At 39.8% G+C, this 22,890-nt stretch overlaps 15 protein-coding genes across 15 annotated transcripts; all 15 read left to right on the top strand.

Moving 5' to 3' along the window:
* Window positions 1-162: 162 nt before the first annotated feature.
* Window positions 163-660, top strand: TM35_000071210 (mago nashi-like protein; the record flags this gene model as incomplete). The annotated part of the gene is made up of 1 exon (XM_029023567.1): window positions 163-660. The coding sequence occupies one exon, from the start codon at window positions 163-165 to the stop codon at window positions 658-660; it is 498 nt and encodes a 165-aa protein (XP_028884763.1).
* Window positions 661-891: 231 nt separating this feature from the next.
* TM35_000071200 (zinc finger-domain protein) lies at window positions 892-1,752 on the top strand (the record flags this gene model as incomplete). The annotated part of the gene is made up of 1 exon (XM_029023566.1): window positions 892-1,752. The coding sequence occupies one exon, from the start codon at window positions 892-894 to the stop codon at window positions 1,750-1,752; it is 861 nt and encodes a 286-aa protein (XP_028884762.1).
* Window positions 1,753-2,312: 560 nt separating this feature from the next.
* TM35_000071190 (serine/arginine-rich protein specific kinase SRPK) lies at window positions 2,313-4,496 on the top strand (the record flags this gene model as incomplete). The annotated part of the gene is made up of 1 exon (XM_029023565.1): window positions 2,313-4,496. The coding sequence occupies one exon, from the start codon at window positions 2,313-2,315 to the stop codon at window positions 4,494-4,496; it is 2,184 nt and encodes a 727-aa protein (XP_028884761.1).
* Window positions 4,497-5,006: 510 nt separating this feature from the next.
* On the top strand, window positions 5,007-5,441 carry TM35_000071180 (40S ribosomal protein S14; the record flags this gene model as incomplete). Its single annotated transcript, XM_029023564.1, has 1 exon — window positions 5,007-5,441. The coding sequence occupies one exon, from the start codon at window positions 5,007-5,009 to the stop codon at window positions 5,439-5,441; it is 435 nt and encodes a 144-aa protein (XP_028884760.1).
* Window positions 5,442-5,689: 248 nt separating this feature from the next.
* Window positions 5,690-6,241, top strand: TM35_000071170 (ATP synthase, epsilon chain; the record flags this gene model as incomplete). The annotated part of the gene is made up of 1 exon (XM_029023563.1): window positions 5,690-6,241. The coding sequence occupies one exon, from the start codon at window positions 5,690-5,692 to the stop codon at window positions 6,239-6,241; it is 552 nt and encodes a 183-aa protein (XP_028884759.1).
* A 556-nt stretch (window positions 6,242-6,797) lies between these two features.
* On the top strand, window positions 6,798-8,036 carry TM35_000071160 (putative dynein heavy chain; the record flags this gene model as incomplete). Its single annotated transcript, XM_029023562.1, has 1 exon — window positions 6,798-8,036. The coding sequence occupies one exon, from the start codon at window positions 6,798-6,800 to the stop codon at window positions 8,034-8,036; it is 1,239 nt and encodes a 412-aa protein (XP_028884758.1).
* Window positions 8,037-8,340: 304 nt separating this feature from the next.
* TM35_000071150 (uncharacterized protein) lies at window positions 8,341-9,519 on the top strand (the record flags this gene model as incomplete). The annotated part of the gene is made up of 1 exon (XM_029023561.1): window positions 8,341-9,519. The coding sequence occupies one exon, from the start codon at window positions 8,341-8,343 to the stop codon at window positions 9,517-9,519; it is 1,179 nt and encodes a 392-aa protein (XP_028884757.1).
* A 473-nt stretch (window positions 9,520-9,992) lies between these two features.
* TM35_000071140 (cyclin) lies at window positions 9,993-10,649 on the top strand (the record flags this gene model as incomplete). Its single annotated transcript, XM_029023560.1, has 1 exon — window positions 9,993-10,649. One exon carries the CDS (start codon window positions 9,993-9,995, stop codon window positions 10,647-10,649), a length of 657 nt encoding a protein of 218 aa, XP_028884756.1.
* A 491-nt stretch (window positions 10,650-11,140) lies between these two features.
* On the top strand, window positions 11,141-12,772 carry TM35_000071130 (uncharacterized protein; the record flags this gene model as incomplete). Its single annotated transcript, XM_029023559.1, has 1 exon — window positions 11,141-12,772. The coding sequence occupies one exon, from the start codon at window positions 11,141-11,143 to the stop codon at window positions 12,770-12,772; it is 1,632 nt and encodes a 543-aa protein (XP_028884755.1).
* Window positions 12,773-13,099: 327 nt separating this feature from the next.
* Window positions 13,100-13,714, top strand: TM35_000071120 (large subunit ribosomal protein L15e; the record flags this gene model as incomplete). Its single annotated transcript, XM_029023558.1, has 1 exon — window positions 13,100-13,714. The coding sequence occupies one exon, from the start codon at window positions 13,100-13,102 to the stop codon at window positions 13,712-13,714; it is 615 nt and encodes a 204-aa protein (XP_028884754.1).
* A 363-nt stretch (window positions 13,715-14,077) lies between these two features.
* TM35_000071110 (putative vacuolar ATP synthase) lies at window positions 14,078-14,752 on the top strand (the record flags this gene model as incomplete). The annotated part of the gene is made up of 1 exon (XM_029023557.1): window positions 14,078-14,752. One exon carries the CDS (start codon window positions 14,078-14,080, stop codon window positions 14,750-14,752), a length of 675 nt encoding a protein of 224 aa, XP_028884753.1.
* A 355-nt stretch (window positions 14,753-15,107) lies between these two features.
* TM35_000071100 (uncharacterized protein) lies at window positions 15,108-15,581 on the top strand (the record flags this gene model as incomplete). The annotated part of the gene is made up of 1 exon (XM_029023556.1): window positions 15,108-15,581. One exon carries the CDS (start codon window positions 15,108-15,110, stop codon window positions 15,579-15,581), a length of 474 nt encoding a protein of 157 aa, XP_028884752.1.
* Window positions 15,582-15,948: 367 nt separating this feature from the next.
* Window positions 15,949-17,292, top strand: TM35_000071090 (uncharacterized protein; the record flags this gene model as incomplete). Its single annotated transcript, XM_029023555.1, has 1 exon — window positions 15,949-17,292. One exon carries the CDS (start codon window positions 15,949-15,951, stop codon window positions 17,290-17,292), a length of 1,344 nt encoding a protein of 447 aa, XP_028884751.1.
* Window positions 17,293-17,816: 524 nt separating this feature from the next.
* Window positions 17,817-19,574, top strand: TM35_000071080 (tetratricopeptide repeat domain 39B; the record flags this gene model as incomplete). Its single annotated transcript, XM_029023554.1, has 1 exon — window positions 17,817-19,574. One exon carries the CDS (start codon window positions 17,817-17,819, stop codon window positions 19,572-19,574), a length of 1,758 nt encoding a protein of 585 aa, XP_028884750.1.
* A 614-nt stretch (window positions 19,575-20,188) lies between these two features.
* On the top strand, window positions 20,189-22,645 carry TM35_000071070 (uncharacterized protein; the record flags this gene model as incomplete). Its single annotated transcript, XM_029023553.1, has 1 exon — window positions 20,189-22,645. The coding sequence occupies one exon, from the start codon at window positions 20,189-20,191 to the stop codon at window positions 22,643-22,645; it is 2,457 nt and encodes an 818-aa protein (XP_028884749.1).
* Window positions 22,646-22,890: the final 245 nt, after the last annotated feature.

Below are 22,890 nucleotides of genomic sequence, written 5' to 3'. Positions count from 1 at the left end.
TGTTTTTTTTTTTTTTTTTTTTTTTTATTATTTCTTATTTTTTATCTTCTGTACGTAATAAAATGCGTCTCACTCTTTTCTTTTTCTGTTTTTCCTGTTATTGGATTTTTGAAATAACACTAATGTCTTAATTATTTTTTTTTTCACGAAGGGAAAAAAACAATGGCGACAGAAATGTTGTCAGAAGGGGAGATAGCGGCGATGCCCGAAGAGACTATGGATTCTCATTTATATCATCTCCGCTACTTTGCCGGACATACGGGTCGTTATGGCAATGAGTTTCTTGAGTTCGACATCCGCGACAATGGAACACTAAAATATGGAAATAACAGTCGTTACAGGAATGAAAATATTATTAAGAAACAGGCACGGGTGTCCCCGGCGGTGTTGGAGGAAATAAAACGTCTCATCATCTCTTCTGGGGTACTTGAAAGCGATGACGAGCGGTGGCCACAACCTGATCGTAATGGAAGACAAGAATTAGAGATTCGTCTGGGAAATACCCATATATCATTGGTGACGAATAAGATTACCTCCTTAAGCGAAGTTGAGAATTCGGAAAATCCGAAAGGTCTTGAGACATTTTACTACTTTGTACGGGATATAAAGTCACTGGTATTGGCCCTTGTTTCCCTCCACTTCAAGATAAAAGCCTGCTAGTTAGAGACGATGATGATATGGAGGATTAAAAATGAGTGATATTTCTTTTTTTGTACATTTTCTATATATATATATATATATATTACTTGTTTTATTCTCATTCAACTGTATTATATTAATTATTATTGATTCTTCTTTTTTTTTTTTCTTTTCTTTATGATGTGTGATTTTTTATTTATTATTATTATTATTATTATTATTATTAGTGGTGCAATTGGTATCTTAATACTCATGTCATTCTCTGTTCGAGCCGGTAACTCACCTATATCGCAGAGGAGTCCGGCTTCCCAGCCGTATATGTCACCACAGATGCTTCCGCAATCGATGACACGTTACGGTATGCCACCGTTTTCGCTTACTGGTTCTGATGAAGTTTACAACAATCACAGTAACAATAACAATAACAACACCAATAACAATGTCAGTACCAGCAGTAGCAGTTTACCGGTGAAAAAGTCAGGAACGGATCCAACACGTTACAAGACAACCATGTGTAGGAACTGGGAGACTGGAAGTTGTACCTTCAGGGGATGTACGTTTGCTCACGGTGTGGAGGAGCTGCGTGCACCCACACGAATAGATCATTACCGAAATTCGAACATGGAACACCGTCAAATAGCTCCGGGAAAGACATCACCGTTGTATTCTACAGGAGCTTTGGGAACCCCAAGTTCACCAAGAATTGAGCAATTGTTAAAGATGCTGTATGCTGAGATTCGACGTGAGCGCGATCTCGTTGCTGTCCATGTTGAGGCTAATCGTACCCTTGAATCACTGCTTAAAAAAGAACAAGTATTACATGAACAGGCTAAAGTGCAGTTAGAGTCTGCAAAACAAAAACTGCAGGAACTTACCTGTGTCGTTTTACAAACTAGCGAAGAATTAAATACCTTTCTTAACTCCTGTAGTATTAGTGAAGCACAACGTAGCCGGATAACATTGCTGGCAAGTAAATTAACTGAGGTTATCCCCCAGCGTGATGGTACAAGTGATAAAGCTGAGGGGGAAGAAAATAGAGTAAAGGAATTGCTCAAGGCACTACAAGAGTGTCAGAGCTCTGAGAATGCTGTAAAAGAAACTTCCATTTATTGATGGGCTGGCGAGTGGGAGAGTGGGGACTAGGGTGGGTGGATGGGTGGGTGAAGATTGTACGCCTTTGATTGTATTCTCGTTTTACTTTCTAGTATAATGCATTGGGGTAAAGAATAGGGCCAGACAGTTTTTGTCTTCCCAAGTAGAGAAATAAACACAAACAGACATCCCATTGTAAAAAAAAAAAAAAGAGAGAAAGAGAAAAGGTGAGGGGTCCACACCCCTCTCAGAAAAGAGAAAAAAAAAAAAAAATATCCACTCATATACATGCATATATCCATGCACTCACAGACTCACACACATACAAATAAAAATATATATATATATATATATATATATATATATATATATTCTGACAAACATGCCCGTATAGAGATGATCTGAATTTTTTTTTTTATTGTTCCGTTCATATGATCTTGCATACATATACGTATATATATATATATATATATATATATATCTTGTTTTGCTTTCTTTTATTTTCTCTTTTTTTACATTTATTACTACTTCAACTAGGAAGCAAATTAAAGTGGCACACCATACACAAACATTTTGGGGGTATGCCTAAGTGCAACAAGAAAGCGAGGGGCAAAAGGGTGCCAGATAAAAAAGGTGGAAGGCTTGGTACCAATAAGGAAAAAACGAGATATGTAGATCCGTATGCTGGAAATGAAGTGAATACAGACATTGATGCCATTGTGGAAGAACTTGAACGCACAGAGGAGTCTGTAGAGCATCCACAGCAGATGCCTCCAAAAGTACAAGAGAAGAAACAAAATAAACGTCGGGTGGCGAAGATTGAAGGCGTTACGGTGAAACCTGGTATGACAGTTGCGCAGGCATACAAGATAGCGAATAAACTTCGACAACAAAAGCCGTTGAAAAATATACCCAGTCAATCTTTTGATGATGGAGAAGAGAAGGAAGATGATGCAGGAGGGGGAAGTGGTGAGGATTACAGTGATACAGCCAATGAACGTCAGACAGAATACCGTAAGGGAGGCTATCATCCTGTGGTAGTTGGTGAGGTTTACCATGATCGCTACCGAATTGTTAAAAAACTTGGTTGGGGTTATTTCTCTACAGTCTGGCTTGTATGGGACTATACAGATGAGAGATATTATGCAATGAAAATACAAAAATCGGCTAGACATTATACTGAAGCTGCATATGATGAGATTAAACTATTGGGCGATATTATGTCTGCAGACCCTGACAAAACTCGTTGTTGTGCTCGCTTAAACGACTACTTTGAGCAAACAGGTCCAAATGGAACTCATGTCTGTATGGTATTTGATGTTTACGGGGAAGATTTGTTATCACTTATTGAACGGTATGATTATCGTGGTGTTCCTTTACCCATAGTCAAGTGCATTTCTCGACAAATTCTTGTGGGTTTGGGGCATGTACACTCGTTAGAGATTATTCACACCGACTTAAAACCTGAAAACGTCTTATTATCAACACCAAAGCATTCTATAATATCATTAATGAAACGATATATTCCTCCTCCTTTGCATCAGAGGCCACGACTCGTTGAGCGTGATCCAAAGTGTATGACAAAGTCACAACGAAGGCGTTACTATAAAAAGCTCAAAAACATAGAAAAAAATGTCAGCACTAGTGAAAATACTTCAGTGAACCTCTCCCATAATGTGACAGAGACTGATAATGAAAATCGTAATCTACAAGAAGGAGAACAAAAACAAAATGAAACAGTTTCAGAAAGTGATACAGATTCAGACTGGGAAGTTGAACGCCTTCACCATGTTGTACTGGCTGATTTTGGTAATAGCTGTTGGACCTACCGGCAGTTTACAGATGATGTTCAGACTCGTCAGTATCGTTCTCCAGAAGTAATTCTTGGAGAACCTTATTCTACTCCAATTGATTTATGGTCTGCTGCATGCATGATTTTTGAACTTATCACAGGTGAATTTCTTTTTGACCCAAGGAAGGGTGATAATTACTCACGAGATGAAGATCATTTAGCTTTGATGACAGAACTTCTAGGTGAGCTACCAGAAAGTATGCGTCTAGGTGATGGTAAGTATCGTTCTCAGTATTATAACTCACGTGGAGAACTGCGAAGCATTAAGGATCTCAACTTTTGGTCCCTAGAGGATGTTCTCCACGGGAAGCATAAATTCACTCGCAAAAAGGCAAGTGAAATTGCACAATTTCTTCTTCCTATGCTTGAGTTTGATCCACAAAGGAGAGCGACTGCAAGTGAAATGCTCGCTAATTTTGAACACTTTTTTGAAATTCAAGAAGATGACTATGCTCCCTTCTGTTTCGTTCCTACTGAAGCTGAGCATCGTGAACAAGCCGGTGAAAGTTCAAGTGGTGATGGCAGATCTGATTTTTCTGGTGATTATGATGATGAGGATGATGATGATGATGAACATTATTATGATGAAGAGGTTAAACAACCACGTGATACAAGGGTGGAAGTTAGTGATGAAGATGATATTGCAGACGCTATCCGATATTGGGAAAGACATCCGATTCTCAACAAACAGTCATTACAGAAACGCGGTCTTACTGTAAACGACATTCAAGCTGTGCTTTCTGGGAAACGTCTAGAGAACGCAGCAGCTCAAGAAGCTGCAAATGAGGTTATTCGCTTGCTTTCAGAAGAAACAGATGATGGAAGTGAGGATCAAATGGTGTACAAGGAAGTTGATGCGGTGTCCTCTACGAGTGACTATAATGGCAGCACAGGTGGCGCCAAGGTTGATTAAAAAGGAATCGCTTTTTTTTTTGTTTTTGTAGAGTACCAGCCACAGTTTCTTATGAGGATCGTATATAGAATAATATCACAAAAAAAGAAAAAAAAAAAAACGAGGGCAAGAAACGGGAAAAAAAACCGAAGATTAAAAAGAGAAAAGAAAAGAGAGAGAGAGAGAGAGAGAGAGAGAGGTGATAGGGTTATGGAGGCGGAGATGGCGAAGGACTTGGCATTCTTCCGTGGTACTTTTTTCTTTCTTGTTTCAAAGTTTTTAAAACTAAAAAAAAAAAAAAAAACGGTAAGTAGACCGGGGGTATCACACCATGTCTCTTTAAATTGCGTCTCTCTTTCTCTCTCCGTTTTTGTGTGTGTTTGTGTGGATATCCTTCAGTACATGATTTAAGGTGGAATAAGAAATAAAAGTAAAATACGTGTTTTCCTTATTCATCTTCACGCAACGTTATTGTTTTTTTTTTTTTTTTTTAATTTGTTTATTGCTCACATCTTATAGCGTTTCATAGGAATGTCAAGAAAGCAGGAAGTGAAGTTCTACGGCTCTAGCGCCGCTAAGGATGAGATGGTGTACGGCGTTGTGCACATCTACGCCTCCTTCAACGATACCTTCGTGCACGTGACAGACATGTCCGGCCGCGAAACCTTCTGCAAGGTGACCGGCGGTATGAAGGTGAAGGCGGACCGCGACGAGAGCTCCCCGTACGCCGCGATGATGGCCGCGCAGGACGTCGTTGCCCGCTGCCGCGAGTGTGGCATCAACGCCCTGCACGTAAAGATGCGCGCGACGGGTGGTGTTGGCACGAAGAGCCCCGGCCCCGGTGCGCAGGCCGCCCTCCGCGCCCTTGCCCGCGCTGGTATGAAGATTGGCCGCATTGAAGACGTCACCCCCATCCCAACCGACTCCACACGCCGCAAGGGTTCCCGCCGTGGTCGCCGTCTATAGGCACAAACTATGAAATCACATTTATGGATTTTACTTTTTTTTACTTTTTAATTCAAATCTTTCAAGCAATTTGGCTTTTATCATTTACTATACTATTCTTTGCAGAGTTTTCCGTTATCCTTCGGTTTCCTTCTTTTTTTCTTTATTCTGCTTCAAAATATGATTCGTACTTTCTTTTTTTTTTTTTCTTCTTTTTGGTATTACTTGAATTACCTATTGCGTATTTCATTGTTTATAGTTGATAAAAAATGTTCCGCGTTTTTGGCCGACGCCTTGTTTCCCGTACACTGCCGTTACTTCAGCAGGTACCACATACGTTGCCGGAGGGCTTTGAATATATGGAACACAAAGTTGTAGATAAGGATATCCATGCTTCTCACGAAAATCTTGAGACGTTACGCTTTACCCTTACCCGTCAGGATGAGTTTTTGATGCGTGAGGATCCTGTTAAGTGTGTAACAGTAACTGGAGTTAATGGCGAGTATGGTATCTATCCTGGACATGCCTACAAGATTGTTCAACTTATACCTTCCACAATTACAGTGGAGTACACTGATGGGAAAACGCAAAAATTCTTCGTCAGTGGGGGATTTGCGCACATTAATAATGAGGGATCTTGTGATGTGAATACAGTTGAGTGCATCCCGATCGAGGAGCTTGATCTCGCCGCTGCCGAAGGTGCACTCGCTGCACAACAGGCTTCTTTAGGCTCAGCGAAGGATGAAAAGGCCAAGGCGGTTATTGAAATTCGCATATCTGTTTTGGAGTCTATTATTTCTGCATTGAAACATCACCATTAGTAAGGGTAACAATTACGACAATGTGATAGTATTGATCGACAAATTTGTCGTAATTATGTCGTAGTAGCGTGTTAGTAGAAACGAAAAAAAAAAAAAAGAAGAACAGAAAAACAAAAAACAAAGAAAAAGGAAGAGTGTTAGGGTTAAGGATAGGGTGCTGAGAGGTGAAAGAAGAAAAAGAAAAGAAGAAAAAAGGGGTGGGATGGCGATGGAGGGGTAGCAACAACATTTGATGACATCGCACTGATTACCTTTTTTTTCTTTTTACTTTCCGTTTCTTTTTTTTTTTTCTTCTTCTTTGCTATCCCTACCCTTCCCCAATTATTCTTTACATCTTTTCCTTTTCTGTCCTTCTTTGTGTGTGTGCATGTGTGTATGTGTGTGTCTGTACTTGCTTGTTAGAGATATATCTATAGGGAAATGAGACAATTAAAGAAATGTAACGATCTTGGCGTTGTCATATGTTTCTGTATTTCTATTCTTTTTTTTTTTTTTGTTTCAGTATTTTTTACTTTATTTTTATTCAATTATAAGCGAAGAAAGGGAAGATTGATTAATGGAGCAGCAGGTCATTTCAGTACACTATCAGCGCATGGAGGAATGGTTGAAGGATCGAAGGACTGTATTGGAAAAAAAACATCGTAGGGAGTACGCTCGTCTTTTGGAACTAGCTCCAAAGTTAGAGCAGTTAATACGATATGACATTCCTGCTTTGCAGAAGCAACAGAAGAAGCTTTCAGGTTCCCTAGATGACTCTTTTAAAGCCATTGAAGAAGCAGAAAAAAACGTTCAAATTATTGAGGAAAAACGGAAAAAATTACTTCAGGAGTATGGACTCATAGGTGTAGGTCCTTCAGCAGATGAGGGTGAACTAAATGCCGCTATAGATGAGAGAATAGTTTCGAGTACCGTTTTTCTTAACGAGAAGCTGAAAGAGTTTGGTGATGACCAACATTTTGCTGCTTTACGAGAGGCTTATGGGCGTATTGCGAAGGAATACTCTATGGGAATGTATGACAGCAATGCTTTTTCGTTACATTTCCCTTGGTTAGAGAGGATTTACGCGGAACGTTTCTGTAGTTTAAGAGTGAATAGGAAACATGATAGATCGCAGAAGGTAGAAGTAGGAGAAGGAACAGAAGATGTGACACCTTGTAATATTGATTGGGGCGATGTCGATGAGTCTGATCCTATTGACATGGAAGCGGCAGTGGAAATCCAATGGAATGTTGATGAAGCTAATGTTGTGCTAGATAGCTCTAATCCTGTTATTGCTGCTGCTGTTGATGATGATGATAATAATAATAAAGATGTTGAAGAAGATGAACTACCAGAGAGAGTCTCTGAGTGCTTTTCCATCGATGTGTCGAATGCCACACACCGACATCATGTACTAACCGAATTGCAGGCGCTGCGGTGCTTTGGGGTGGAGCGGTCAACGATGGGCGATGACGCCCTCACCGACAGCACCGCGGCGGTCGACGCCCTCCTGTGGCTCCTCACCGTCTCGACGGAGGCGTCATTTGTGCGCATGTCCGCCGGGCGTGCGATGCGGGCGTCGCTGTTGGAGTCGTTGCGGCGACTGCGGCCGCCGGGCGGATCGGCCACGGCGGGCGGCGAACAACACGCGGCTCGGGTGCGGCGGTTGCGTGAGGAATTAGAGGCGGTGGAGCCGCGGCTTGAGGAGGCATTAGCGGCTGCGCGAGCGAACCGCGAGGAGTGTCTTGCGGAACTTGCAAAGATGTTCCCCGGTCGCAGTATTGCCATTGTGGGAGATATCAACAAGTACATCTAGGCAGTGGGCCATCGACCGTTCATTTCACCCAAGTGCTGCCACGCAGTTCCCTTTCTTGGAACCAGGGGGACCAAAGAAGAAGAAAAAAAAAAAGGAGTGGGGTTTGGTGCTGTTCATTATAATGACAGATTTACAAAAGAAAAGTCGAAGTAAGAAGAAGAAGAAGAAAAGAAAGGAAAAGAAAATCTCCCTTTAAAAAGGAAAAAAATTGTCTTGGGTATAAAGATAATAATTAATTTGTTTTCTTTTCTCCTCAATTTCTATTGTCTCTATTGTAGTGCGTTAAGCAAAGTAATACTAGCAAATGGAACATTCACGTAGGAAGGAAGTTCCTCAATGGCTTAATACTACTATACATGTCTGGAACACGAAAAACGATATTCCAGTGGTGAACCTTCGTGATGCGTCCGAGACACTGGGATCACCTAGGTCTACGCGTCGTACAGATGGGATATCGCAGACTCCTGATGAAGACAGTTTTCGTGCGGAAGGTGCTAGCTGCAATAGTGAGAAATCTATAGAATCTACCACACAAAAAAAATTAAATGCATTCCTCGCCGTTGTACACGAGCGCTCCGAAAATCAGAAAACGGTACCACCAGCTGTTTCTAATACGCTTTCCAATAATCTCAATCTCGGTGGAGAAAGTGTAGCAACTGATCATGGAGCAAGAGCACCATCTTTCCCAGAGGTGGGACCTTCTAAAGCCATGGATGTTGTATTTGTTCGCGGTGTTAATTTGCCTGGTGGAAAAAATGTAACTGCATCGTTACAGTTGGAAGAGAAAGACGAATGGGAACTTAAGACTGGTGGTATACAGAGTGTCCCGCTATTTCAAGATGATATTTGGTGTAAATCTGGTTCATCCTTCAATATAGACTCTTTCACAACAAAGGAAGAAGATAAAGCTGATATCTTGAGCAGCCTCAAGCTACAAGGTTTTACAGAAGGTATCAAGAACAATGAGGAGACTACGACTGATACGACTTCCGCAGGTATAACAGTAACACCAATAACAGCAACTACTGTCCAACCACCACCATTTCCTGTCTCTGTTGGTGTGAACGACGCAACGTTTCAAACTTCTCCAGCCCCCACTGTTGTGCCGTCTCCAGCACCATCAATGGTTTATCCACAAGTCATCAGTTTGGGCGCTCCCGGTTTTGCGGCCGCCCCAACACACACTGCGGCTATGGCGGTGCCGCAATCTCAGTTCGTTGCTCTACCTGTGTCGTTTATGCCTCAAGCTTCAATGATGGCAATGCCACAAGCATACCGTATGCCACATCAATTTTACCAGATGCACCCGCAACTTCCGCAACGGGCTCAATTGCATTACCAACACGCTGTTTATCAACCGACTGGGAATCCAGAATTTCATCAGATGTCCCAACAAACACATGTAGCTCCACAGAATCCCTCTCCGCGTCCTGGAACGAATATTGGTGCTGCACCGTTTGTTCCTGGTGGTAAGGGCATTTAATTGTCTGTGTCTACTCTTTTTTCCTTCGAGGTACCCCGAAGGAGGGTTTGCGTGAGATGACACTTTCGACATGAGTTCTGGCTAATTGGGCAAATAAAGGCGATTACTAGTAGCTGCACTGTACATGTTTAAACAGCAAATCATGTGTGACGGACGTGCGCTTGCACACACACAGAGAGAGAGAAAGAAGAAGAAAGAAAAAGAGAGAGAAAGAAAGGAGACAAACAAGTAAGAAAAAAAAAAAAAAAAAGAAACTCAGAGTGTTAGTGTCAGTCTTTTGAGAAATTTCTTTTTCATTTTCTTTTTTCTTTTTGGTTTCTCCCTGAAGTTTCTGTACTTTTTTTTTTTTAATATGCACTTGTTTTTAGTGTGTTTCTTTTCTTATTATTATTGTTATTACTATTATTCTTGTTTTTTTTTTTTTTTTTCATTTTCTTTTTTAAATTATTTTCTATTGAATTCTCGAAGCAGTGATGTCGACGCGAACTAGGTCGAGAACACCAGCCCAGGTTCAAATGGCGGCGATAATCACAATGTACGTTCAGCACATCATGGAATTGCAGGCTGGGTTACGAGAAGAGTTGGTTGAAGTGAAAGTTGCACCCCCCACCGAGTCCTTTCCGTCATTTGATTTCTTTTGTGCCGAGTTCGTGCCTGGTATATCTGTTGAAAAGTACGTTCAACGACTCGTAACCTACATGAGATGTTCACCTGAAGCGTACATTTTCGCACTTGCGTATATTCGGCATCTTTTTATCTGTGGTTTTCCCCTACATTCACGTTCTATTCACCGTGTTCTCCTTACTGCCGTTGTAGTTGCAGCCAAAACGAGGGATGATCTTTATTGTTCAATGAGTTATTATTCTCAGGTGGGGGGTGTGAGTAAACATGATCTTAACATGATGGAACTTCGTTTTCTAGTAGATTTGATTGATTTTAAAGCAGAGGTGCATCCAGATGAGTACAGATCTGTATGCAATGATATTACCGCAGTTGAATCAATCAAAAAAAATTGCAGCAGCGCATCTGATGTCTGCGATGTCACGGCTAGTAACTCTCCATCGGAGCTTGATGAAACCGTGTCAAATTCGAAGCCACAGTGGATGACGGAGTGCCAGTTATACTGGTGATTTTTATTTGGTTTCAATAAGTTAATTGTTACTGTTTGCATTTGGAACTTTTTTTTTTTTATTTTGTGAAGGAAGCGTCCAGAGGCTGAAATACTGAAGGTTGTTTATAGGTGCTAAAAACAAACATTTGCAGTATTTTTTTTTTTTTTTTTTAATAAGCCGAGTACCGAGAAGAAGAGAGAAAGGTTAATGGGACGCTTTTTTTCTTTCCTTTTTTTGTGGTTATTATTATTATTATTTCTATTATTAATTTTATGGGTTGTTGTTCTACTCGACAGCCTTTTTCTCTCACCATATATATATATATGAATTACTTATGTTGTTTTTTGCTGGTTTGCACTTTTCTTTTTTTTTATTATATATTTTTCTCTTTTGTTTCGGTTTTTGATTTCTTACGTATTTTTTTTTTATTGTTTTCTTTCCAATTTCGAGAAAAAAAAAAAGGAGTGGTGTGAGAAAAGATGTCGAAGGGGTATACTGTCTACTCTTTGATGAAGCAGCCGCAGGAGACCGTCATCAATGAGGCACTCATACGCGAGTGTATTTATCTCCCACCAGCGTGCACAACTGATGAAGAGCGGCTGCGTTTCGTGGGAGTGCGGGAAGAAAGTCAACGGCAGCAGCGGGCCAAGACGGCAATGGAGACAATGGAGTTGCATAAGGTGTCAACACTTCTTGCGTCATACAGACGTATTGGAAAGATTGAAAACCTTGTTGGTCTTGGAAATCTAACAAAATTAGCTTTAGATAACAATAAAATCAGTGAAATAAGTAACTTAGAACATCTGAAAAAATTACAGTGGCTTGATTTGAGTTTTAATCAGATTACAAGGATAACAGGCTTAGAAGAACTGGTAGAGCTGGAAACCCTTTCTCTTTTCTCAAACAAGATTACAGTTATTGAAGGATTGGATACTCTTAAGAAGTTAACCTCATTGAGTGTGGGAAATAACTGTCTTGAGGTTCTTGAGGAAACAGCACGATATCTGCATCGCATCAAAAGTCTTCGTATTCTTACACTGAAAGGTAATCGATTTGAGAAACTACCACTTTATAGAGTCCGTCTACTTGCCTTTGTTCCAACACTTCAATTTTTAGATGGTCGTATTGTTTACCAAGAGGAGGTTCTAAAGGCACGAGAAGAGCAACGAGAAAACCTAATGCCCATTGATGAAGAAGATGAACGTGCGGCTACAGAGGCAAAACTAGCACAAGAATTGGAAAAGGTACGAAAAGACTATGAGCGATATAATTGCCCTGATGAAACGAAACTTTATGATGAATTATTTTATTTGGAGACTGATGGACGAAGTGTTGCAGATTTGCTTCGTGCAGATATTGTTGCATCAATGTCAAAGGATTTGTTGGAAAGATTCCAGACAGAATTCACAGATAAGGCAAAGGAACTTGCAGAGTCTATGAAAGTAATTCGCGCCCGACGTGACGATGATGAGCGTGCTTTTACTGAAGCCGTTAATATCTACAAGCAAAAGAATGCTAATACATGTAAAGCGATTATAAAACAATTTGAAAAAGAAATTAAAAATCATATTCCTCGTACTATGTGGGGACGAGAAAATGAGGGTGAGGGTGTTTCTTCTGATGTCATCAGTGAGCTCGAGAATCGTCTCCGTGAGGTGAAGCACCAGTTACTTGAGCAAGAGGCTGACCAATATGATGCCTTGGAGTCTTTAAACACTGGAACAATAGGCAAATGGAAAAGTGATGGCGTAGATGTTATTCTTCAGACTGCATTTGAAAGCTTTCTGAAAATGGAGTCAGATTTCCAGGTTGCACTTCGTCAAGTTTTTGATACTTTATTCGATCAGCGGCAAAAGCAAGAAACCTCTGCAGAAGCATACCATTTGGGAAAGCAAGATGAGAACGTTATGTCAATTGTTGACAATAGGGAAGAATATCAAAAGGTTTTAGGTGATTGGTTTGAACTGCGAAGGAAACGTTTAGAGGAACTTGAACAAATGTACATTAGTAATGAAGAGAAACTTCTCAATGAGCGCTCTGCGCGTATTTTGAAGGAGGAACAATCTCGTCATCGTGCTCGATTAAATGAAATTCATGAATTTGTGGAACGAACAACTGCATTACTGGAACGAGCGTGGTAGTCGTGCAATGAATGAGATATGTAAATAAATTTGTTTCCTTGTGTCATCAATAAAAGAAAAAAAAACGGAATGCTTAGAAGAAGAGAAAAGATAAGTATCGCAACCAAGTTTTGTATAGGTGCTGTTTTTTTTTTTTTTTTTTTTTTGGTTATTTCTGATTATTATTATTATTATTATTATTATTATTATTATTATTATTATTATTTTCTTTTTTATCTTTGTTTCTCTCTCTCTCTCTCTCTCTCTCTCTCTCTCTCTTTCTCTGTTTTTCCTTTCCATGCCTTCACACATCTACTCCCTGTTACATAGTCGTAGAGGACCCCAACCATGGGCGCGTTTATGTACCTGAACGAACTGTGGAAGAAGAAGTCTTCCGATGTTATGCGCTTCATCCAGCGTGTGCGCTCATGGGAGTTCCGTCACCAACACACTATTGTGCGTCTGCGTCGCCCCACACGCCCTGAGAAGGCCCGCATGGTTGGCTACAAGACAAAGCAGGGATACACTGTGTTCCGCGTGCGTGTGCGCCGTGGTGGTCGCAAGCGCCCTGTGCACAAGGGTATCACCTACGGTAAGCCAAAGACCAGTGGTGTGTTGGGGATGAAGCTTAACAAGAACAACCGCGCCATTGCGGAGCAGCGTCTTGGCAAGAAGTACGGTAACCTGCGTGTGTTGAACTCCTACTGGGTGAATGCCGACTCTACCTTTCTCTGGTATGAGGTGGTTGCTGTGGACCCAATGCACCGTGCTATTCGCCGCGATCCACGCATCAACTGGATCGTGAACGCTGTGCACAAGCACCGCGAACAGCGTGGCCTCACATCAGCTGGCCGCAAGCACCGTGGTCTGCGCCACAAGGGCCACAAGGCATCGAAGCTGCGCCCATCGTACCGCGCTGCCTGGCGCCGCAACAACCGCATGGTGTTCCTCCGCAAGCGTTAGTTTCTTGCAAGGAATATATATATATATATATATATACGTGCGTGTGCATCTGCATGTTCGTGTCCTTCTATGTCGTTTTTCTTTTTTTCTTTCATTTTTTGTAATAATGAAAAAAAAAAGGTACTGTTTTTCTTTTATCTTAGATTTCTAAACTGCCTCTACCGAGGTTTTTGACGTGTGCTTTATTATTTTTGTTGTACTGTTGGTGGGAATTTTCCTCCTTTGTTCTTTCTTTTTTTTTTTTTTTTATTTTATTAAATTCTCTAATAATTACCCCGTATATAAAAGTGTTAGTCTGTGTTTGTATTTCTGGTTTTCATCAGATAGGTTTTATTTACAGTAATAAGTGAAATTTGGGAGCCAATGCCTGTCGAAGCTGAGGTGTTGCCTCAACCCACACGTTTACCACCTGATGAAGCACTTGCCGTTATATGGGGACTCCTACGGTATATTATTGTTTTCCTGGTTATTGTATTTGGAGTAATTCCAATTTTATGTGGGGCGGTATTTCCACCATTTTCTGCCCTCTGGGATGTGTTTTCTGCTATATCTCCGTATGCTTGGGGATCCGTTGGAATAGGTATCGGTATCGCTCTCTCCATTATTGGCGCTGCATGGGGAATCCTAACCACAGCTGCCTCTATCAGCGGGGCTGCTATTCGTGCCCCTGAAATACGCAGTAAAAACCTTATATCGATCATTTTTTGTGAGGCCGTGGCGATATACGGTGTTATCTTGTCTATTATTATGATGGGAAAAATGGAGACAAATGGTAATGCGATAGATGAAAACGGAAAGTATTCTTATAAAGCGGCCATTGCAGGATTTACACTTTTTGCGGCTGGTTTGGCTGTTGGTATTGGCAACATGTCCTGTGGTATTGCGGTTGGAGTGGTTGGAAGCAGCTGCGCTATTGCTGATGCGCACAGTAGTACCTTATTTGTGAAGGTTCTCGTAATTGAGATTTTTGCATCCGCCCTTGGTATCTTTGCCGTAATAGTTGGTATTTTAATGTCTCAGAAGGCATCAATGATATAGGAAGAGAAGTTGGAGAGCGTTTTATTTATTAAGATCTACTCACCTCAATCGTTATATTGTGTTCTTTGCTTCTCTCGGAAACTCGCGTATATTTTTACATATATATGTATGTATGTGTGGGGTGGGTGACAAAAGAGAGAGAGAGAGAGAGAGAGAGAAATAGAGAAGGCGAGAGAGAGAGAAAGAGATAAGGAGAATGTCAAGCAATGGTATTTTTTTTTATATTTTTGTTTTTATGTATTGTTATTATTATTATTGTTTTTTTAAAATCCCTCTCTCACTGTTTTTTCTTTTTCTTACTCTTATTCTTATTCTTAGACTGTGGGGTGAGCGTAGCAAAGTATAGAGATGCAAGATGGCAACGTCACAGCTCATCGTCACGCGTTTTATGGATCTACTAGCTGAGGGGAGAGTTGATGATGCACTAAATTATTTATCAGACGACGTGGTATATAACACGTGGATGGGTATTGTTTATGGGAAAAGTAACGTCACAGTTTTTCTTCGTGACAATATTCGTTTTGTTCACCATGGTCGCAATTATAATAGATGGAAACAAGTGCAGCACTGTCTAGATCCCACTCTTGAGCGCTATGCTGTGGATGATGTTGTCACGGCTTTACCGCAAAGTCTAGTGCGATTTGGAGATATTTCAGTGCGGCAGTACTTTAATGCAGATGGATATGATTCTCAGGGTTATGCTACGTTTGAGAGAGACGGGACAATAGCCTCACATGCTAAGTTTGCTGTATTTCATGTTAAGGTAAAGGAAACAGTTGTTCTTCGAAACAATAAGGTTGTATTAGTAAATATATCAAAACGAGCTTGACTTTGTAGTGATAATTGTTACTTTTATAGTTGGAGTTGTTTTTACTTCTACACATGTTTTCTTCTGTTTTATTTTTTTCTTGGCAATCTCGAGAAGACAAACATTGACTACTTGTAGCTTTCATCTCATTTGCGTCGTATTTTCTTCTTGTTTATTATTATTATTATTTCATGATGCTGTCCCTCCACCTCCCCCTCTCCCTCTCCCTTCTTTTTCTTCTCCCTTTTCTACTTCATTATATGTTTACTTGCTACACACAAAGAGTAATCACTGTTTCTGTTATTATTCCCTTCGCTTCTTTTCTTTGTTGTTGTTGTTGTTCTTCTTCTTGTTGTTGCCAAGGTGATTTGCGGAATTCAGTTTTACGATGAGACCAAACAAAGTTGAGCGCCGAAAGGAGTTGGAGTGCGCCATCGCGCTGCGGCAGAAAGAGATGGAGGAACTGCAGCGCCGAAAGTCGGAACTCGAAGAGGCGTTAAGTATGCGCTCCGGGGCCCTCGCGGCCGGCGATCTCGCAGCGGCGTTCCCAGTGCTCGACTACTGTGGGGCCAGGCCGCGGAAGGATGTGCGGCAGCTTCCAATCGAACACGTGGGGACGGTGATGACTCAGTTTGACATTGCGTTAAAGGCCATCACACAGTATAACCACTCTCTTCAACAGCAGATTGATGAACTCAATCGTCGCATCAAGACAGAGGGGCAGCGCTGTGCGAAGGTGAAACAAAATACAAAGTTGCTGGCTGATACTACTGGGTGTCAAGTTGGAACAACTAATGATGTAAATGGGAACAAATTACTCAATAACGATGGTGAGGAGGTCACAGTTCAAGAATTGGAGAGAAGGAAAGCTATCATTGAGAGAGAAATCAAGGCAGGACAACTGCTTATAAAAAAGAAAGAGAAGGCTATTCTAAGTATGTCCGACATGCTACAAGAACGTCAGGAAATTCTTGATGAAATCAACGCATTAAATAACGAAATACGTGTCACGGAACGTGATACAAGGTGTGAAGAAGAAGCTTTACAGGAACTTAATGCTGAACACGCCGCTCTTGATGCGAAACTTAATGCTGCAATGCAGGTAAATGTTTCCAGTTCACGCCAGATTATTCAAAAAGGTATTGAAGCTATAAAGGATGAAATTGATGAAACAGTAAACGGCACACGTCGTGGACAAGAAAGAGTTATTAAGGCTCAAGACTACCGTATTGAACAGCTTGAACGTCGTTTAGAATGTATTCAGAAAGCGCTTCAGAATAACAATCTTGTGCGAGAGGTGGATTCACTTCTCTCACGGAACTGGGAATCAAATGGTGAACTGGTTCTTGTTGATTCTGAGGCAGATATGTATGACTTAGAAAAAATCATTCCAGCACAGGAAAAATGCCATCCTGTTATATATAAGTTGCTTCTCGCAGAGGAGGAAAGACTTTCACGACGCATTGAAACTCTGAACACCATTGTAAAGGAAAAGGAAGATGTGATTGATGCTCTTGCATGTAAGGTTGAAGCATTGTCGCGGGAGTGCCAAAAAGCCATTCAGGAACTTGACCAACTTGCTTCAGGGGCTGCATATGAAGAAGAAAAACAACGAATAAAGGCCATGGAGTACATCCAAGAACAGCGTCTGCACTACTCTGATCTTTTCTTTGAAAGGCAGAAACTAAAGTCAAAGGCCCTTGCAACTTCACGGAAGGCCATATGCAAGTAGATGGGTGGTGAAAGGTGGGGGTACACATCCTTTTTTTTTTTTTTTTTTTGTTTTTTTCTCTCTTTGTTTTTTTTTTCCCTTTAACACAAGACGGATTTCTGGAAGGCGATGAATGAAAAGAAATACGAATAGGGGAGTCAAATTTTTATTTGCTGTTCTGTATCAAAAAAAAAAAAACACATACACACACGCATACACACCAAAAAAGTGGAGATAACTTAGTAGTTTACTCACTGATGTGCTACAGGGAAGGGAGGTGGGGAACCCGTGGTGATATTGTTATTATTATTATTATTATTATTATTGGTGCCCATTGTACGACAATTCTGTATGAAAGATATTTAAGCTTCTCTTGTGTTTTTTTTTTTTTTTCGTTTCTTTTTTTCGAAATAAAATAAAATAAACGACTCTACTGTTCCTTTCTGATGTTGTTTTATTTACCTTACTTTCCTTTTTTATTTTTCTTCTTCTACTGATGTATATACAATATGTATGTATGTGGAGGAAAGGAGTGAGAACTAGTCATGTCGAAAGAAGGCACACCAATGAGCAGCGATGGCCATGGTCTGCACTCCCAGATTGAGGATGCAGTGCATATGATGTGGACTAACAGGTACCCAGAGGCAGAGGCACTGCTCTCTGTACATAAGAACATTCACCCACGTTACGCGTTGGAGTATGCTAACTGTTTTCTCGTCCAGACACTGATGAACTCCACAAATGAAAGCCGTGAAGCACTTCTTGATTTGTTTAAATTGGCAGATTCACGGGCAACCGCTGCAAAATACAGTGAACCCATGTTCTTCATCGATGATGACAGCGATGATATTGGTAATGGGGATAACAGCAGTGCTGGCGGTCGTAGTAATGAGTTAAGCTCCAACAGTTCCATTACGCACACAGGAGGAGCTGAACGAAAAAAGAAGAAGAAGGCATTTAAGGGTCGACGGAAAGCAGCTGAAAAAGCTGGTGAACACTTTGACGAGAGTTGGCAGTTAGAATGTGATGTTGTCTATGCAGATGCTTTGTTAATGCGTTCTGTATGCCAGCTAATGATGAACTCTTATCTAAAAGGTGGTATAAATTTGCGCAGAACGTGGGGTATATACCACAGATTAATTCAAATCGTTGAGGCAGATACTGCTAATCGAATTCCCAATGAGATCAAAATGTGCATTAAATATGGGACAGGGACCTTTTACGCGTTTTTAGCTCTTGTTCCAGCCAATTTGATGAAGCTTCTTAACGTCATTGGTTTTATATCGGATAAGGAGCTTGGTGAACAGTACCTCACTGAGGTTTTTGAAAACAATGGGATCCGTTCTCCTTTTGCAGCTTTGGTGCTGTGTACACTTTATCTTTTTCTTCCGACTGGAATTGGTCGTGTTGAGGAAACACTTCAAAAAGCAAAACATATATTGAATACAATGAATCAAAGATATCCAGAAAATACATATTTTCACGGCTATTCAAACTTTTATCACAGGAAGAGGGGTGAAACAGCAGAAGCACTAATTGCTATAGAGAAAGCTGCAAGAAATGCAGAGCGTGCCGGTCTTGTACCGTTATTGATTCGTTACTTACATGCTGATACACTTTTTATGGACCTCCGCTATGCTGAGGCAAAGGAAAAGTATGCAGCACTTCTTAACCATCTTGGAAAAACGAAGGAAACCTTTGCTTATACTGGACAAGTTGTTCTTTCACTTGCCGCCTGCTACGTGATGCTTGGTGATGATGTAACAGCATCGAGTTGGCTCAAAAAGGTAGGTTCTATGTACAATCCAAGATCAAAAAATGATGCTAATTCTCCAAAATTTGCAGCACGTGTTGTGTCAAATAACCGTTTACTACCCTTATGTGGAGTGTACATGTTGTACATTAATCGTGATCTCGCCCACATGAATGTAGAACAGGCAGAACGTGTGCTGAGTGAGTTGAAACGAGTAACCGAAGGAAAAGATTTGAGTGGACCTGAACCAGAGAATATGTATTTGCTTTTCGTTGGAGTCATTCAAAAGGGATGTGATCGTATTGATGAGGCGCTTCAGACAATGGGAAAAATTCTTGCCAATGAAAAGCGTATTCCAAGTGATTCTATGGTATTGCCATATACTTATTACGAGACTGGTGAGATGGAGTACCGCCGTGGTAATTTGGAGAGAGCGAAGGTCCTTTTTACAAAAGGACAGTCTATTAAAGGTGATGGGAATGAGACACTTGCAAATAGATACAATATTGCCTTAAAGCAGCTAAAACGAGCCATGAGTGATAAAAAATAAGTTCCATAAAAAATGCCATTTGAAGTATCTATCAGTAGATGTGTAATGAAAATATTACACATATAGTGGTACTAATGGTATAATTGTTGATACTGATTTTTTAAAGTCTCTCTAGGATAGCAATCAAAGTCTCTCAAGGCCCCAACATAACGCTTCATTCCCCTAATGTTATATTCTTACCTGTCAACCGCTATATTAAGTAAAATTGGTATAGGATCCTTATGATGACAGTTTTTTTGGGAAGGGATGATGATGATGATGATGATGATGATAAGAACATCGTAGAATAGGGGCTGAAAAACGAAAGCACGTAAATAAAAAGGAAAGGAAAAGGGAGAAAGAAAGAAAAAAAAAGTGATATTTCTCGCTCTCCATCGTTTAGAATTTATTTTACTCTTTCCTTTCTCTCGTACAATGTATACATATATATATATATATATATATATATATATATATGTATTTGTTTATTTATTTATTTTTGTTTTTTTCTTTATATTTTCATTTCATATTTTTTTTTCTTTATTTTTATTTTTTTTTTTTCTCTTCACGTAGTGTACTTGGGTTTCTTTTTATATTTTTATTTGTTTCTCTTTTTCCCTCATTGCGATCCCACGATGAATCAGAGTCAGTCTGCGGTGTCTTATGTTAAAGAAGAAGGGGTGCGTGAGGATAGAATAACTACTGACGAAGCACAAGAGATAAATGTGGAGTCAGAAGCCCAACAAGGTGCAAGCGATTCCAATCAGTTTCAGAATTATTACTATGAAGCGGCTGATGGGAACTACTACTACTATCCAGGAGAAGAAGCTCCAATAAATGAGGAAGTACAAGAAGTTGGTGAAATTCCTCTCACACCAGAGAATCTAATTCGTTCTTACGAATTTGAAGATTGGGAACCTCGATCATACAACTGGTTTGCGGACATTGTTTTAGATATTTTTATGTCCTTTGGATTTCGCATTTACTTTGCATTTTTACTCTACTGCACTGGAGCTCTTCTTGTTTCCATATTCCTCAATTGGACATTTCAAGTGCTTTTTCGAATGTACACTTCTACTGGTGATAAAAACACTTCTATAGGACTTGTAATGGGGTTTTTCAGCATTTTCTTCTTTTTGAGTTTTACCATAGTAACAGCGTTTTGTACATGGTCAGACATGATAAAAGACCTTTGGCGTGTAAAACGTGATGATATCAAATTTTGGGGTATGTCAAGTTATCGAAAAAACAAACCTCCTTATTATGTGTACTTTATACTCATTATTGCTACTGCCATATTTCCGTTTATTTGGGGTATTATTGATGCAGCTTATAACAAACAATCACTTATCTTCTTTGCTCAATCCTTCGCGTTTATATCTGTTATTGTTACTGCTTGTATAGTTGCAATATGTTATATTTGGTTTTACTGGTTAGCGCTAAAACAAAAACGAGTAACTTTTACTGAGCGTCTGAAGCGAGATGATTATTTATTATGGGAAAATGCATCAAAGCATAAAGTCACTGGTGAACTAAAGAAACGTTGGTATCATGCCTCTACTGTACTAGAGGAATATGGATTAGATGGCAAAACATTGCGCTGGAATTCTGTGGTTTTTACACTGGGATGTGTACCATTATTTGGACTCTATACATCTCAGGCACTAAGTACCTTTATTGGAGATCCAGAAGTTACATGGGGAGCTATAGCAAGTGTTTCGATTACTTGTGTTTTTGTTGTATCTTGGATGTCAATGTTTCACACAAGGTCTCATTGGTCTCTGTATGCCTCAATTTTTTTAATTTTTGTTTTACTTGTACTTGGTATAGTGGGATGCGCAATAGCAGCCTCTAAAGAAGCAGTTGCTGTGGTAATTGTTTTATTCTTTGCTTCGCATTGTATGCTTGCGCGGAAAAGACGTCATGAACTTACGATAAGAGAACAATGTAAACTTTTTAAGATTTCTCTGGATCCTGAAATACGACATGATGTACAAAAACGTAAGTATGATACCTATTTGTTGTGTTGTAGAGATCTTTTTTTAAGTTGTATAAAATGTTTTGATGTCAAAACTTTTTTTGGTTATCGTCATCCTGATGTTGTTCGCGCTGAACGAAAATATGAATTAGATAATATTACTCTTAGAACAGATCAAAAAGTTCTTTTATATTGGTGGTTGATTGTTATGTTTGCATTGGCCTTTGTCATTGCTTTAGGAAATGCAATGGTGTACCGTTTTACAAATAATATTGCTGTTCGTGGTAGTCCTATTATTGGAGAGGATTCAGGACTCTCATTTTGTCAGATACGATATAACGTGAATGGTTCTGCTCCTCTTGGATTATATGATCTCTCTCTTTTGAGTGCTCTTTCGTATACACTGACAACAAATGGTGATGTGGATTTTGTGACCTGGTTTAATCAGTTCCCTAACTTTGTACGTCAGTTTCCTCTTCGTTTACCACCTGACTTTGATTATGCAACGGATGGAATAAATATTCAATTTTCAGACTTTGTGGATTTGACAAGTGACTACCATTTTATTACATTAAATGCCAATAATAGAGGTTTGTCTCTCATGCGCAGTATAGATGATTGGGGAACATCCATCGCTGTTCAAATAGCCGGAATCATATCTCCTCTTGTTAGTATATGGCCTGAAAATTATCGAACTTCTTTTGTTAAAGGTGCTTCGTTTTTTCGAACATGGTTCCCACACTCTGATGTACTTCATAGTGTTTCAGTGTATATTGATAACTTGATTGCTGTTGGAAAGAAAGAACGTATTTTACTTGTAGGTGATGAATTTAATGGTGGTTACGTCAAAATTCTCGCTTCCAAGTATAATTTACCTTTTGTAGCATTTAATCCTCCAGGAACGAAGTATATCTTGTCTGTGCAACTTAAGGGTTTGCAGGTTTCTTTCACTCGTGGTCTTTTGTCATATATTGATTCACTCGAAGATACTTTGGAAACTATATATCTGCAGTGTGATGGTTCCTATTCATCTAATCGTTGTAGTAGGATTCAAACGACAATTGAGACCATTGCAAAATTATGTGGTGATCCTCAAGGTAGATATTTAAAGTAGAGTTTTTGTTTTGTTTTGTTTTGCTTTCTGTTTTTCCCTTTTTGAGGATGTTCAAAACTCAGTAGACTTTGTGGTCGAGTTTCAGTATTCACGCGTTGTTCCCCTTTCTAAATTTAGTTTTCATTACTTGGGGTTGATTCTTTACTCGCAAGCAATAAATACAAAAAGTAGAAAAAAATATTTGATTTTATTTTATTTGATTTACTTACATCAAGTTAGGGATATATATATATATATATATATAT

The sequence above is a fragment of the Trypanosoma theileri genome (assembly GCF_002087225.1).
Source record: "Trypanosoma theileri isolate Edinburgh chromosome Unknown TM35_Tth_7_V1, whole genome shotgun sequence".
Taxonomy (NCBI): Eukaryota; Euglenozoa; class Kinetoplastea; order Trypanosomatida; family Trypanosomatidae; genus Trypanosoma; species Trypanosoma theileri.
Note: the sequence above shows the minus strand (reverse complement) of the source record. Positions and strands in the feature narration are given on the sequence as shown.